The 16,806-nt window shown below is 36.1% G+C and overlaps 1 protein-coding gene across 3 annotated transcripts in view; it reads right to left on the bottom strand.

Annotated features, from left to right (window-relative positions):
- Positions 1-16,806, bottom strand: part of LOC117342887 (multidrug resistance-associated protein 4-like) — a 151,449-nt gene that overhangs the window by 13,418 nt on the left and 121,225 nt on the right. For all 3 annotated transcript variants that reach the window (XM_033905174.1, XM_033905175.1, XM_033905177.1), the window contains exons 9-17: positions 6,161-6,271; positions 5,704-5,793; positions 4,947-5,138; positions 4,569-4,750; positions 3,811-3,907; positions 2,726-2,935; positions 1,659-1,834; positions 693-967; positions 52-131 (exon numbers count right to left, since the gene is read on the bottom strand). In XM_033905174.1, coding sequence (XP_033761065.1) covers positions 52-131; positions 693-967; positions 1,659-1,834; positions 2,726-2,935; positions 3,811-3,907; positions 4,569-4,750; positions 4,947-5,138; positions 5,704-5,793; positions 6,161-6,271 — 1,413 coding nt within the window. The remainder of the gene's footprint in view (positions 1-51; positions 132-692; positions 968-1,658; positions 1,835-2,725; positions 2,936-3,810; positions 3,908-4,568; positions 4,751-4,946; positions 5,139-5,703; positions 5,794-6,160; positions 6,272-16,806) is intronic.

Raw genomic sequence — 16,806 nt, 5'->3', positions numbered from 1 at the left:
TTTTTCCTGGATTACAATAATCAGTAATTTGTGGTTGGTTCAATTTTTTACCTGTATGAAATCAAAGAACGTGATAGGCAGGATGTCATCCATGTGGCCAGTGTCTTTAGAAAATCGATTCAGGATACGTCCTGTGAAACATTAGAACAAAAACAGAGATATGAAGAATGTAATTCAAGTACATAGAGTTCCTTTCTCATGTTACATCTCTCATTAACTTGCCATAAACTCCCTTCCACAACTAAACAAATTGAAAACAAGTGGCCAGACAACAACAAAATGTGCTTCTTGAATTTATCTGTCAAACTACAAATCTACAAAATAAGTTTTATAATTTTGTATTTATATAAATATTGACATTTTGCTTGATATGGAATTACAAAATGCTTTTTAATTAGTTTTACTCCCATAAAAATAACTTACTGAAAACAACAGATGACACAAAAATGATAGATAAAATGAAACAAAATATATTCAAAACAAACATTTAAGTTGGTTAATTCATTTTTGATTTTGTTTTGCTCTTGAAAGCTATTGTCCATTGAAATAAGGGCGATATTGTTGCTGGTTTTGACAATATAGTAGATCGTTCCACATTTTCCATTGTTAAAACTTCTGAAGACGAGTCTAATAACAACATCCAGTCAGGAAGTAAGAAATAAACCAGAGTAGAAAAGAACCACTGCACTCACCAACTGGATTGGTGTCGAAGAACATGATTGGTACGCGCAAGAGTCTGTTGAACATGCCGTTGTGGAGGTTCATAGAGGCATCTACTGCCACCTTAAAGAACATGAGTGCTCTAAGGATACCAAAGAGAAAGACGGCCCCGATGATCCCAGAGAAGATGTATATGTTCTGGTGTGTGTCGACATACGGAATGGTGATGTTGGTGATATTGTGTCCCAGGTCCCGCAGGGCCTGGTCCTGTTGTATCATATAATGGCGATTCTCTTCCTGGTTTGACCTTTATATTAGTAAAATTAGATACAAGGAAACATTATAAGTAAATTAATTTAATTTTTTTTTCTTTCTTTCGTCGGAAAATGTTCACTGATGAATCATAATAGTACAAAATGATGACTGTTTATTTACCTACTTTCATCCTAAACTTCAAATTCTTCCACCCCTACATATCCAATTTACCTACTAATTTATCCCAAACTTCAAATTCTTCCACTCCTACATGTCCAATCTACCTACTAATTCATCCCAAACTTCAAATTCTTCCACCCCTACAATACATATCCAATTTACCAACTAATTCATCCCAAACTTCAAATTCTTGAACCCCTACATATCCAATATACCTACTAATTCATCCCAAACTTCAAATTCTTCAACCCCTACATATTCAATTTATCTGATGATGGAATCATATATCCAAACATACACACAACCTCAAGTGAATTAACTGAACAATGACCTAAGGTAACAGCCCATGTAAGAGGGGAGATAACTCTATATCATGTGTCTGTACTGACTACAATTCTGATACACAAAATTATTGTTTTAAAAATAAAGCCTTTTCAACATCCAAGAACAGTTAGTTTCTTTATTTTGGTATAGATGTTGTCGCCATCTTTCAGCCACTAGGAGGCCATCATCAGGATAATATTTATCATATAATTATTGTGTACATTAGCTCGCAGCCTCACCATATAGAAAGCCACCAATCACTCATGACGTAGGCAGTCTGGGCCAGCAGGTTCAGCAGGACCAAGATAGTGAAGGAGATGATCCCAGAGCCAGCCTTGAAGTAATTATAATACACTTTCCATCCAATAGTTCCTCCTTTCCTCTCCTCTTCCTCCGGAAGTTGTACAGGCTCAGGCTACAAGTGCATATTTACAGCATTTTTTATAAACTCTTTATCTATTTTATGATAGTTTCTCACAGCAGTTCACAACTCTTGCTATCAAACACATCCCGCAGCATGCTATTCTGTTGTATGCTTGTCATTATTTTATCATAGATCGAGGTAAACCCAGCTTATAAATGAGGTCTAAATTTCCACATATGATCGGGTAATGGGACTGTGTCTTTGTGGTGCCTACACATTTACTAGTCCCGCTCATGAAGAAATTGCCCAATGACATAGAAAAATCAAGGCTAAATAAGTTTCTTTAAAAATTAGATCTACTAGTCTTACACATGAACAATTTGCTCAAATGCATTGAAAAATCAAGGCCAAATAATTTTCTTTAAAATATTTTTTTTTTTTAAATATCACTAAATAGATTAATGTAAAAATGTCAACAGCGTGACATATTTGAATGAAAGTCTAGTCAAGAAGTGTTTCTACTTAAAAGTTTAACATTACAATAGAAACTATTAATGTAATTTGACATTTTCTACCTCTTTAGGGTTCAGTTTAGACAGGTTTTACTGGACAAGCATATTTTCTGACTACTGGTATTTAGGATTTGGTTTGGATACATTTTACTGGACAATTTGGAGATTGGTTTTGACACATTTTGCTGGACAATTATATTTCCTGACTATTCAGATTATGGTTACGACAGATTTTCCATGACAAGCTAATTCCAGACCATTTAGGATTTGGTTTGGATACATTTTGCTGGACAATTCGGAGATTGGTTTTGACACATTACACTGGACGAGCATGTTTCCTGGCTATTCTGAGTATGATTTGGGTTGGTTTTCATTGACAAGCTAATTCCAGACTATCTAGCATCAGTAAGACATGTTATACGGGACTTACCTGAAACTCTGTACCAATAGAGGCTAGTGAGAAGGTGGAGCCTACATCACTGGGTCCAGGGGAGCGGGAAACATGCGAGTCGAGACGTTGAAGTATGCGCTGTTCTTCCTCTTGATCCTCCTCTTCATCCTTTTCCGTTTTGAGAAGAGAAGAAAAATCCACACCGGATGATGCCATTTCCTCGAACGTTCCCTTACCAAGACAATCTCCCTGGGCACAGAGGTAAACAAACAGTTTAAGCGAGAAAAAAATGATGGTTTACCGGAAATTCTGGATACATGTAGGTGTTGTTAATCCAAATGGGAAAATCTTGTGTTACTCTAACTTGTGAGGACTCGGAAGCAAGGATCTGCTCCTGAACCTTTGCGTGGTGTATATGTATTTCCAGGCATGTTACAAATTAAACTTGGTGCTGTTTCTTTTACAGGTATCTATCTATCAAATCAAGTGTCAGAAAGCACTAAATGTAATTTTATGCCACAATGACAAACTAAGCTCATGCAGGTCTATCTTCAGCCATGCTGTAGATAAAGCTCAAGGCTCTGTTATATCAGGATTATTTATGTATTAAATCTCAGACATGTAGTAGCTAGGCTCAAGGATATATCTGTATTGTCAGCGAAACAACAAAATAAGCTCAGGAATCTAAATATTTCAGCCATGTACCATAAACTGTTTATTTTACAACAATTGTAAAACATGTTTTATCAACTATAGTAATCACTCTTGTTGGTCTGTATGGAGGTGCCCGAGTGGTCTTACTGTGGACTGAAACAAGATTACTCGGGACAGCCCGTGTGGTCAGGCAGTTTATCCAATGCTTTTTCTAGTCTGACCAGGGAATCAAAACACTGGTTACGTAGATGAAAGAGGAGTACTTTCCACTGTCTGACACCTGAGATCACCTACTCAGCCATGCAGTTAGTTAAGGTGATGAAAGCCAACTAACGAAGTGGGTCAGTATACGGGAGGTGGGAGATCCAACGTCCGTGTAAACAGTTCGGTATAGTTATGTGTTACTCAGTGCTTTACTTAACACAGAATCAAACATTTTAATCCAGAAAGCATCCTTATAAATCACTTACATCCTTCAGAATCAGGACCTCATCAGCCTCGGCTAGGAACTGCAGTTGATGTGTGACCAGGATGACCGGCTTTGACTTCAGCACACCCTGTATAACACTGTAATATACAAGTACCAATTCAGTTATCTAAACTACTAGGTATATAGCTAGACTGATCAACTATAAAGTTATGATCAAGTTATAGAAAATACCTCCAAATATTAGTTGGATCTTTTTTCCGAAATTTAACAAATCATTAATACCTTCTGGGTTCCTAAAGAAAAGATAACTATTCCTCTACGCTGGGTCAATCACCCTGTGTACAGCCATGGGCATTTCGAGGTGTGGTCTCCTTGTAGTAGTTGGTGACTACCTCACAGAACAACATACGGGAGACCCATTGCATGCTATCCAGAGCAATTAGGATAATGTGTCTTGCCTAAGGACAAAACCATAATATCACAGACTGGCCCATTTCTCAGCTTCCTGGGAAACACAAACCATCACAGGTAAGGAGGGTCCAACCACGCACCTCAGATCTTCACCTGAGGTTACATAGCAGACAATCTAACTGACTGAGCTACCATGGCCCCCTCCTCACTAGTCTAACCAGGCAAACACAATGCCTAATGAGCTTAAGAGGAATTCTCCCTAGCTGAGTCAGCTGTAGGCAGGAAGTAAGAATCAGCTGAAGACAGGTAGTATCTTAACATGGTTAGTAGAACTTAGTGCAGTTATTCAAATTTTTTTCATGGTATAATAATTTAATAATTTCTTACTTTTCAAACAGATGTCGGCTAACAGCTGCGTCTACAGCACTGAGAGGGTCATCTAACAGGTAGATGTCAGCATCCATGTACAAGGCACGTGCCAGACTGACCCTTGCCCTCTGACCTCCACTCAAGCTGACCCCACGGTCACCAATCAGGGTACTATCACCTTGTGGCATCATGTCCATGTCCTTGTTGATAAATACAGAAGAATTAAAGTTTTGAAGTGGTGATGATTCAGTTAAGTAAAATCATGAAATTTAAACATGATGGAAAAAGTAGCTCAATCATGAATTTTGATTAAAACAGATCTGAAAATTGCCATATTTTGATAACTCAATTTGGTACTTAAAGTCTCTTTACTTCTGTTTGGTATTCAACACCTACCTTGTGGAGAGCGCATGCCTTCAGAACTCTGTTGTACTTCTTGCTATCAAACGCATTCCCAAATACAATATTTTGTCGTAGACTTGCTGAGAATACCCAGGCCTGCTGGGATACATATGCAATACGACCTTTGACTGTCACCTTGCCCTCTGATAGTGGAATTTCCTTAAGAACGCTCATAAGCAATGAAGACTGAAAATACAGCAAAAACATTAATAGCCTCGAAAAAAACAAAATCCTCGTTCTTGAAGGCGATGTTTTTCAAGTACAAAAGTATACACCTATTTAAAGTTGGAACAATCCAACTAAGATAAGAAGTTTTACTCAAACCAGCTGCACCTCATGGAAAAGGTGACATTTCTCGAGTTTTCATAATAGTGGAAGCAAATTCAAATCTGGTAATTCTTGATCTGTATGGAGAATTATTAGGAAAATAGGAAACATCTGGATGAGAGAAAAGTGATGACATTTAGCAAGTAACAATACAGCTTGTCACCATTTACTCTTGGACAGTCTTTAACTTGTGAAATATATCCTTAAAGATAGCAGTGATATAGTTCACACTGTTTCCATAACAAAATTACAGAATTAATTATATAATATATAAACACTTTCATTTTGCTGGAAATCATTAAATACATTTTTCTCCATATTGGAAGGATCTATGTACACAGGCAAAGCATTGGTCCTAATTCACTGAACCATTTTGGTTAGATTTTTTTGTTTGATCCACACACATGAATTTCCTCCTTCTTACCTTGCCAGCCCCCACTGGACCTATGACCGCCAGGAGTTTTCCATGTCCCACTTCTACGGAGATATTCTTCAATGTTGGCTGCTCAATTTTCTACAGGAATTATACAAATAATTCATATCAGACTCCATGATTTGGCTGAAATTGTTTGTCAGGAATCTTTGGTCAAATGTTTAAAGTAGTAAAATAAATGATTAAATTTTCAAAACAATTTCTGAACCTCTTCCTAGAGATTATGAGCTTTCACATAATGAAAGTAATAAAAAAAGAAGTGTAACATTCCTCTAATATATGTATAAAGATGTACATGTCCTTAGTCACATTAGACAGGTGGTCGCTATACAGAGGGTCGTTATATAGTAAAATATCACAGGGAATCTTGAAATCGGTCGTTATAGACAGGCGGTTGTCATATACAGGCAGTCGTTTGAGCAGGTTTGACTGTATTCATAAATTTTACCTCGTCCCATTTGGCTGTTACGTTATCGATTTTGACCATGCAATCTCTAATCTGTGGACGGATGCCCATTACAGGTTTCTCCGGTGTCAGCTCATCAAGAAGAAGGAATTTCTAAACAAAAGAGAATCTTATCTATAACACAAACAACGAATAATGAACATTGCTGATACAATTAACAGAATTAAAAGTCCACTCAGTTAATAAAATTGATTGAATTGGAATTTATCCATCAATATACATTATAAAATTATACAATTTAATCATAGAAAGTTATATAAATTCCATGAACTTTCTTATAACATTTTGAAAAAGAAATTAATTCTTATTCTTTTATGGTTAATGAACTTATTTCACATACAAAAGTATAAAGTAATGTTCAAATGTAAGTTCACATGTTCGATATAAAGACTTAATTAACAACCATTTAATATTTTACAAATAATGGCACTAATCTATCAAATATTTCACATCTTCCTGAAGACCTTGTACAACTTGAATTACAAAACCAATATCTCCAGAAATGATATATAAATCTGTCAGGTCATAGAACCCTTAGCCCAAACACGAACCACAGTCAATCCAGTCTAAAAGTGCAGTCAGATGATCTGGTTACAAATAAAATACACAAATAAATACAGATCTAATGATTCAAGAGTCCCATCAGTCCTGTATAGACTGTTATCATGTGTTCTGTACACTAACATATCTAACGATCCAAGAGTCCCATCAGACCTGTATAGACTGTTATCATGTGTTCTGTACACTAACATATCTAACGATCCAAGAGTCCCATCAGACCTGTATAGACTGTTATCATGTGTTTTGTTAACTGACATATCTAACGATCCAAGAGTCCCATCAGTCCTGTATAAGACTGTTATCATGTGTTCTGTACAGAATATATATCTAATGATCCAAGAGTCCCATCAGTCCTGTATACGACTGTAATCATGTGTTCTGTACAGAATATATATCTAATGATTCAAGAGTCCCATCAGTCCTGTATAAGACTGTTATCATGTGTTCTGTACAGTACATATCTAACGATTCAAGAGTCCCATCAGTCCTGTATAGACTGTTATCATGTGTTCTGTACACTAACATATCTAACGATCCAAGACCCTCAGACTTAATAGACCTGTTATCAGTTTTCTGTACACTTAACATATCTAACGATCCACTAAGTCCCAGACAGACCTGTAGAGACTGTTATCATGTTGTTTGTACACTAACATATTCTAACGATCCAAGAGTCCCTCAGACCTGGTATAGACTGTTATCATGTAGTTGTGTTAACATGCACATATCTAACAAGCCAAGAGTACCCATCAGTACCTGTATAAGACATGTGAGTCATGTGTTCTGTACAGTACATATCTAACGATCCAAGAGTCCCATCAGACCTGTATAGACTGTTATCATTTATTGTGTTAACACTAACATATCTAACAATCCAAGATACCCATCAGACCTGTATAGACTGTTATCATGTGTTCTGTACAGTACATATCTAACGAACCAAGAGTCCCATCAGACCTGTATAGACTGTTATCATTTATTGTGTTAACACTAACATATCTAATGATCCAAGAGTCCCATCAGACCTGTATAGACTGTTATCATTTATTGTGTTAACACTAACATATCTAACGATCCACTAAGAGTCCCAACAGTCCTGTATAGACTGTTATCATGTGTTCTGTACAGAACATATCTAACAATCCAAGATACCCATCAGACCTGTATAGACTGTTATCATGTGTTCTGTACAGTACATATCTAACGAACCAAGAGTCCCATCAGACCTGTATAGACTGTTATCATTTATTGTGTTAACACTAACATATCTAATGATCCAAGATACCCATCAGACCTGTATAGACTGTTATCATGTGTTCTGTACAGTACATATCTAACGAACCAAGAGTCCCATCAGACCTGTATAGACTGTTATCATTTATTGTGTTAACACTAACATATCTAATGATCCAAGAGTCCCATCAGACCTGTATAGACTGTTATCATGTGTTCTGTACACTAACATATCTAATGATCCAAGAGTCCCATCAGTCCTGTACAGTTTGTTACAATGTGTCCTATATACTAGTGATCAAATTCTCACCTTTCCACCATACAAAAGGTTCATTAAGGACTGTAACAGTCACCTGAATTTAAACATATCTATTGATATTTCATCTTACAGTGACCAAGGGGAACCAATCCATTACATTTTGAGATAAATCAATTCAGTATTTTCTGTGAAATAGTGATAACAAACTTAAACAATCAAAATTAAAATTGAGCAGATGGCCACCTGTCAGGCCAATAGTCATTTTGCTTTTCCAGCTCGAAACTGAACATGCTCGAGTATTAACAAGGGGATCAAATCAAAATATGAAACTGGCGAAATATGCATCCCATTCTTCTGGAGAAATAACAACATCCAGTATGGTTTAAGTGTGGACAGGATACAAAGAGTAAACAGCCCATGAGACAATGCTACACTAACAGAGAACACCTGTTCAGTACAATAACACACTAACAGAGAGCACCTGTTCAGTACAATAACACACTAACAGAGAACACCTGTTCAGTACAATAACACACAAACAGAGAACACCTGTTCAGTACAATAACACACAAACAGAGAACACCTGTTCAGTACAATAACACACAAACAGAGAACACCTGTTCAGTACAATAACACACTAAGAGAGCACCTGTTCAGTACAATAACATACTAACAGAGAGCACCTGTTCAGTACAATAACACACTAAAATATAGCACCTGTTCAGTACAATAACACACTAAGAGAGCACCTGTTCAGTACAATAACACACTAACAGAGAGCACCTGTTCAATACAATAACACACTAACAGAGAGCACCTGTTCAGTACAATAACACACTAACAGAGAGCACCTGTTCAGTCCAATAACACACTAACAGAGAGCACCTGTTCAGTACAATAACACAATAACAGAGAGCACCTGTTCAGTACAATAACACACTAACAGAGAGCACCTGTTCAGTACAATAACACAATAACAGAGCGCACCTGTTCAGTACAATAACACACTAACAGAGAGCACCTGTTCAGTACAATAACACACTAACAGACAGCACCTGTTCAGTACAATAACACACTAACAGAGAGCACCTGTTCAGTACAATAACACACTAACAGAGAGCACCTGTTCAGTACAATAACACACTAACAGACAGCACCTGTTCAGTACAATAACACACTAACAGAGAGCACCTGTTCCGTCCAATAACACACTAACAGAGAGCACCTGTTCAGTACAATAACACAATAACAGAGAGCACCTGTTCAGTACAATAACACACTAACAGAGAGCACCTGTTCAGTACAATAACACACTAACAGAGAGCACCTGTTCAGTACAATAACACACTAACAGAGAGCACCTGTTCAGTACAATAACACACTAACAGAGAGCACCTGTTCAGTACAATAACACACTAACAGAGAGCACCTGTTCAGTACAATAACACACTAACAGAGAGCACCTGTTCAGTACAATAACATACTTACAGAGAGCACCTGTTCAATACAATATTATGAGTTATTCCTATTACATAGGGTTCAAATGAACCCATTCGAAAATCAGGAAGTTGACAGTATCTATGCCAACTTCAGACTAGCCAAAAAAACCAAAGGAACACTTGTTGATCTATATTACACAAACACAGGGCTTTTTCTAACTGGTTTGGGATAGGGCCTTTTTGTCTCAATTTGGGAAGAAAATAAGGTGGATTTTTTCAGGAATAAGCTGCAAATTTTGGGGATTTGGCTAAAATATGAAATAATTTCAATGGAAATGGGGCCCATTAACAGGCCCATCAACGGACCAAAAAAGCCCAGAAACACCTTAAAAATCAGTCAAAATCAATCTGATGGAAATTAAGAAGTAGAACAAGTCACAACCAAGCAGATGAAAATATGTCATGAATTAAAAACCCGCCTGAAAAAGAACAACTAGTCATTGATTGAGGTGACATTTGCATAAAGATTATAAAGGCTTCATACTTATAAGATCTGCTCAAGCAAAAGACATTTTCAGGATGGACATACATTACACATGTTTAATCCATTTATTCATATACCATCATCTAATCATGATACTCTTGTTATGATCAATTCTTATTTTCATTTTAACATCTCATCCATCAGTCCCCAGCATTGACATACCCTTTAAGAGTGTGAATATTGGATGAGAGGACAATATTTTTTTTTGCATGTTGTTATATGATCAGCGAATGGTAAAAACGATATGTATGATATGTTTGAACGAAGTATGGCAAATGGTAGCCCTCTTGTAAGAGGACAATTGTGTATCTTTTCTGTTTTGGTTTAAAAAAATAAAATCTATTGAACCTGAAAAAAAGACGTTCCCTTTATTTCAATTAAAGCAAAGTGAGAGTAGGTTCAATAGACCCATGCCTTACTCACCAATAAAATAAATCTGTCCAGAGGTTCATGACATAGCATATGCACATATATACCAGCATTTTCAAAGTGGTCAAGAGCATGCCTTTGTCCTGTTATCTTGACCAACGGCTACCAAAATCTAATCAGGTGTAGAATTTCATGTTATGATGTATGTTATTCCTAATATATATTAAATCTGTCCAGGGGCTCAAGAGAAATTATTCTGTACGGAAGTTATTTTTATATTTAAGTGTGACCTTTGACCTTGACCAATGGCCACCTAAATCTTATTAATGTTTCCATATGTACAAAAGATATCTTCGACACAAGTTTTGTTTTATTTCAAAAGTGGTCATGTATGTCCTTTGACCTTGACCAATGACCACCAAAATCTTATCAGGTATAAACTTTGATGGGATATCTTCTATACATGTTTTTCTTTTTTTTCAAAAGTAGTTGTGTGACCTTTTACCTTGACAAATGACATCAAAATCTACTCAAGTGTAGAACTTAATTGTGTGATATTATGGTGTGAATATGAACTAAATCTGTCCTTGGTTTCAAAATTTCAAAATGATCAATTGTGACCTATTACCTTGACCAATTACCATCCAAATTTACACAGTAGTAATGATGATAACATTAGCAGATTTTATGAAGGTTAGATGAAATGTGTTCGTCCTATATTGTAAACATTGAAAGAGACATGAAATATTCTTGGATAGATGAGATGTTTGTCACATAGCAACAAAATGGTTGTCTTACCCAAATACGCGCTACAGTTATGAAAAAAGAACTGCCATACAAAAGGCCAAATTGCAGGTTAAGGCCACTGATCTTGCCAAGCAGGTTGGATAAGATGAAGACAAGGAAGACTGAGGAGACCTTTGGAACAAAACCATCAGAGACCTGCTGTATGAAGCAAGGCCAACAGAGCAAGTTTGCCAAACGTAAACTCATTCTGCATGCTGCATGAGCACAAATATTTTTGCTTCATCAGAAGGTACTTTTCTTTTCTGAAATTCAAAATTTCCATCATAAAGATGAAAGATTACCATAATGTTTCTTTTATAAGTATAAAACTTGAATACATTTACAACTTTGTGAAATAAAATTCAACTGTAAGAGTGTTACTGGTTATGACTTTCCATCAAAGGGACAGCTGGATAAAAGCTCTAGGTCATAAAACAAGCTCTAAAGTAAAGCTAAGGAAATATTATCAGTCTGTAAGGAAGCATCAGGAGCTATTCTTTGTAAGCCACAAATGCTATAAATTAGGAAAAAGCAGGACAAGCATGTTAAAAGTCCAGCACATTTAGTTTAATTTTGCTCAAGACAGCATTACTGCCAATCAAACATGATGAATTTGCCAATACCTCTCTCAGACATGTTATCCTACAGTTTATTTTACAACCAGTTATGGAACCAAGTATTATGTCATATTTAAATACATACAAACAAAGCTAAAACATTGCAGTCATTATTAGCACTGAGAGAAGCAGAACTAATGGAAATGAAGGCTTCATGACCATGTTGTGAAAAGGAACAAACAAATTCCCAAATAGTCTCATCACCATGACACAAATTCCCAAATAGTTTCATCACCATACACAAATTCCCAAATAGTCTCATCACCATACACAAATTCCCCAAATAGTCACATCACCATGACACAAATTCCCCAAATAGTCTCATCACCATACACAAATTCCCCAAATAGTCTCATCACCATACACAAATTCCCCAAATAGTCTAATCACCATGACACAAATTCCCAAATAGGTCCATCACCATACACAAATTCCCCAAATAGTCTCATCACCATACACAAATTCCCCAATAGTCTCATCACCATACACAAATTCCCCAAATAGTCTAATCACCATGACACAAATTCCCCAAATAGTCACATCACCATGACACAAATTCCCCAAATAGTCTCATCACCATACACAAATTCCCCAAATAGTCTAATCACCATGACACAAATTCCCCAAATAGTCACATCACCATGACACAAATTCCCCAAATAGTCTCATCACCATACACAAATTCCCCAAATAGTCTCATCACCATGACACAAATTCCCCAAATAGTCTCATCACCATACACAAATTCCCCAAATAGTCTAATCACCATGACACAAATTCCCCAAATAGTCACATCACCATGACACAAATTCCCCAAATAGTCTCATCACCATGACACAAATTCCCCAAATAGTCACATCACCATGACACAAATTCCCCAAATAGTCTCATCACCATGACACAAATTCCCCAAATAGTCTCATCACCATACACAAATTCCCCAAATAGTCTCATCACCATGACACAAATTCCCCAAATAGTCTCATCACCATGATACAAATTCCACAATAGTCTCATCACCATGACACAAATTCCCAAATAGTCTCATCACCATGACACAAATTCCCCAAATAGTCTCATCACCATACACAAATTCCCCAAATAGTCTCATCACCATGACACAAATTCCACAATAGTCTCATCACCATGACACAAATTCCCCAAATAGTCTCATCACCATACACAAATTCCCCAAATAGTCTAATCACCATGACACAAATTCCACAATAGTCTCATCACCATGACACAAATTCCCCAAATAGTCTAATCACCATGACACAAATTCCACAATAGTCTCATCACCATACACAAATTCCCAAAATAGTCTCATCACCATACACAAATTCCCCAAATAGTCTAATCACCATGACACAAATTCCACAATAGTCTCATCACCATACACAAATTCCCAAAATAGTCTCATCACCATACACAAATTCCCCAAATAGTCTCATCACCATGATACAAATTCCACAATAGTCTCATCACCATGACACAAATTCCCAAATAGTCTAATCACCATGACACAAATTCCACAATAGTCTCATCACCATACACAAATTCCCCAAATAGTCTCATCACCATGGCACAAATTCCTAGTCACATCACCATGACACAAATTCCCAAATAGTCTCATCACCATGACACAAATTCCACAATAGTCTCATCACCATGACACAAATTCCCCAAATAGTCTCATCACCATGGCACAAATTCCACAATAGTCTCATCACCATGACACAAATTCCCCAATAGTCTCATCACCATGCCACAAATTCCACAATAGGATGCAGATAAGTTGAGTACAGAGACTATGAGTTGGTAATATTTACCAATTCACACTTTGTACAGCTAATATATGCAAGTCAATTTTGCTACATAACAACTATGGAAACCAGGCAACATTAAAATCCTGAAATATGAACATCCAAGCTAAATATCAATATAAGAAATAAGGATCAGGACAATATCTCTAGGTTAAAGGTCAAGGTCACATAATAAATAGAAATGGTGGATATTACAGTTTTTATAGGATACAGCCACTGTAAGCAGACAGAATCATTAGATAGGTGTGGGTTGATTATTATACAGATAGGCAACGTTCTGGTTACAACAAAAGATACTGTTTTGGGCAATGGAGTTATAAACAAGGTTGATCTTTATACAGACATTATACATAACAATGTGTGAGCGAAAATCATATTTACCTGTACTTCTATGTGACAAAACGGGTAACTATATCATCACTCGACGATGACATTTCGTCTTTCGACATAGTGTATATACACACAATACTGAATTTGTTGATTGGGCATTGACATATTCCTCTGTGCCCCTTTGGTCAGTAATGGGTCATGAAGGTGACTTAATTGGTGGGCCCCCTCATCTCTATTCATGTTTTTTGGTTTTCCTCATCTTGATGGCTTCTTTGATTTGTTTATTTTGTGTTTTGTTCTTTCTCAACTACTTAAGCATTATCCCAATTGATGATATGATTGTGGGTGTTAGCATGGTCTGTTAATGCTGATTTGTTGTACTGGGTTGTAGATGTCTTTCGTGTGTTTTGGGTGAAAGTAGTGGTGTTGCTTATTCTTTCCACAATTTTTTTTATTCTTTCAAGCATGTTCAGATTTTTCTGTCGATTTCTCTGTTTCTCCTATCTATGAAAGCTGACAGTTCTTGCATGGGATTAAGTAAACTCCCCCTGTTTTGTCCTGAATGTCAGTCTTGTCTTTCGGTGTACTAGTAACTGTCTGAGTGATGTTAATGGTCTGATTGGGGTAATGATATTATGTTTTGTTCCTTACATAAGAGATAGTAACCAAGCGTTTGTATATGGTTTGATTAGGATCTTTTCTTTTCCGCTTTTGTTTTTTTGGTTTTTTTTTTCTGTAGTTTTTTGTATCGCTCTTTTAACTTTGTTGATCGACCAATCGGGGTAGCCACAACGATTTTGGGCAACTTTGATATGTTGTTCTTCTGCGTCTGTCATCCTGTTCCGTTATGATATGTTGTGGCATCTGTCAAGGAGTGTGCGCACAACTCAGTTTTTGTTGAAGTGGATGATGGGAGTTGAAAGCTAAATAGTAGCCTATTTGGTAGAGTGTGTATAAAGTCTATGTCGATAAGACAAAATGTCCATTCAAGGGAGAATACAGTTACCATTTCGTCACATACACGTACAGATAAACACGGTTTTCGCTCACACAGTCAGTCAGGGTTTGACAAAGAGGCAAGCAACACCCAATTACATTGTTAGTTATACTGTTTGTGTGAAGGTAAACCTTTTTTATATATATTTAATTTGTAGTGTTACAATTTAGCTTCTCATTCTTGATCATTTAACAATATTTTTCTTTGCTATACCTGTACCATTTTTTATAGTGAAGACTCCTAAATATAACACAATCTTGAAATTTATGGTTTATTTTGATACAACATATTACAATTTTTAGATGTTTTAAAAAAAAAAATGTTTTTGTTTTTATTTTCTGTTGTTGAAATATCCATTGAAATTAAGTATTGAGCCTAGTGGTTTGGTATACAAGGATTTGATGGCCTACTCTATTATTATCAACAATGGGTTTAGCGTTCCCTATTACAGCCTTTCGGCCTTTCAGTGGATGAGAAAAGAATTGGAAAATGAGTAAAGGGATATCAAAGTATGGAGTGATAGGAGAGTTATACAGACCAAACAAAAGAAGTGCCATTGTGTTTTTTTTTGAAGTGTCAGAAAATAAACTTACCTTGACTCGGTTAATAGTCACCATTGTCACACTGCTATCGCGAATTGCACAGAACCAATAGCTCATGAAAGTGGCACAGAGAAAGTTGAGGAGAGCGAAGCAGGTGTACAAGGCCGTAGAGGTCAAAGATTGGCCTAATAAGGCTGTAGTGAAGACAATTGTGAAAAATGCTATGCGATGTCCAAACATCCATAACGAACTCATGAGACCTGCTATCGATGACGATTGCAAAATGCAATGAAGCTCCAATCTGTTGATCAATTCAATATTAGTGTTTTTTGTTTTTTTAATGAGCTGGAGATGAAAAAGGATAGATAACCATTTCGTAAGTCAGTAGCAATGAAGACTAAGAATTTTGAAACTATCATGACACCTAATTAGCCATATAGCTAATTCAGATACCATATGGATATTTTGATCATAAATTCTTTAGTTAGCGACAGGTTTACCATTAACATGACTCCACCTATAAATAACAGTCGACCGTAAAGAAGGTTATAGGTTTATGTTATACTTTTTATTGCATGTATATGGGGATAAACTAATCTATTTTTTCATATTAATTTAATTTCAGTTTGTGATTCAGTTTTCAGGCACATTTTTTATGGATTTTGTGATATGGTTGAGGATGTTATAGAAATATTTAAACCATAAATATACAAAACGATTTAGTTTATTTATAGGTTTGCTATATAATTATTAATGGTGGATATTCTGTTTAATTTTTTTTCTTACAAATCCCACTTTTTTAAAGAAATAACTTAATAAATTAATAATAAATTAATGAACAGATTTACAAGTTTCTAAAAAAAAAAGTACAGGATTATCAAATATTTGATAGTAGTTTTGGTATATAATCTGCAGCATTCCTGCTTTTTTGTTTTTTTTTGGTTCTGTATTTTTTTTTTTTTTTTTTTTACAAAATTGCATGAAATTTCAGCATAGATCTATTGGCCTGTACGGGTTGAGAAGGTTGTACAGGCAAATCCAATATATTAAGGTAAAGTTTGAAAGCCAAGTACTGTGCTTTATTGCATAGGTAAAAGTTTAGATTGTCCGCTGGTACATCTGGAT

The sequence above is a fragment of the Pecten maximus genome, chromosome 14, assembly GCF_902652985.1.
Source record: "Pecten maximus chromosome 14, xPecMax1.1, whole genome shotgun sequence".
NCBI lineage: Eukaryota > Metazoa > Mollusca > Bivalvia > Pectinida > Pectinidae > Pecten > Pecten maximus.
This window is presented reverse-complemented; position numbering and strand designations above follow the sequence as displayed.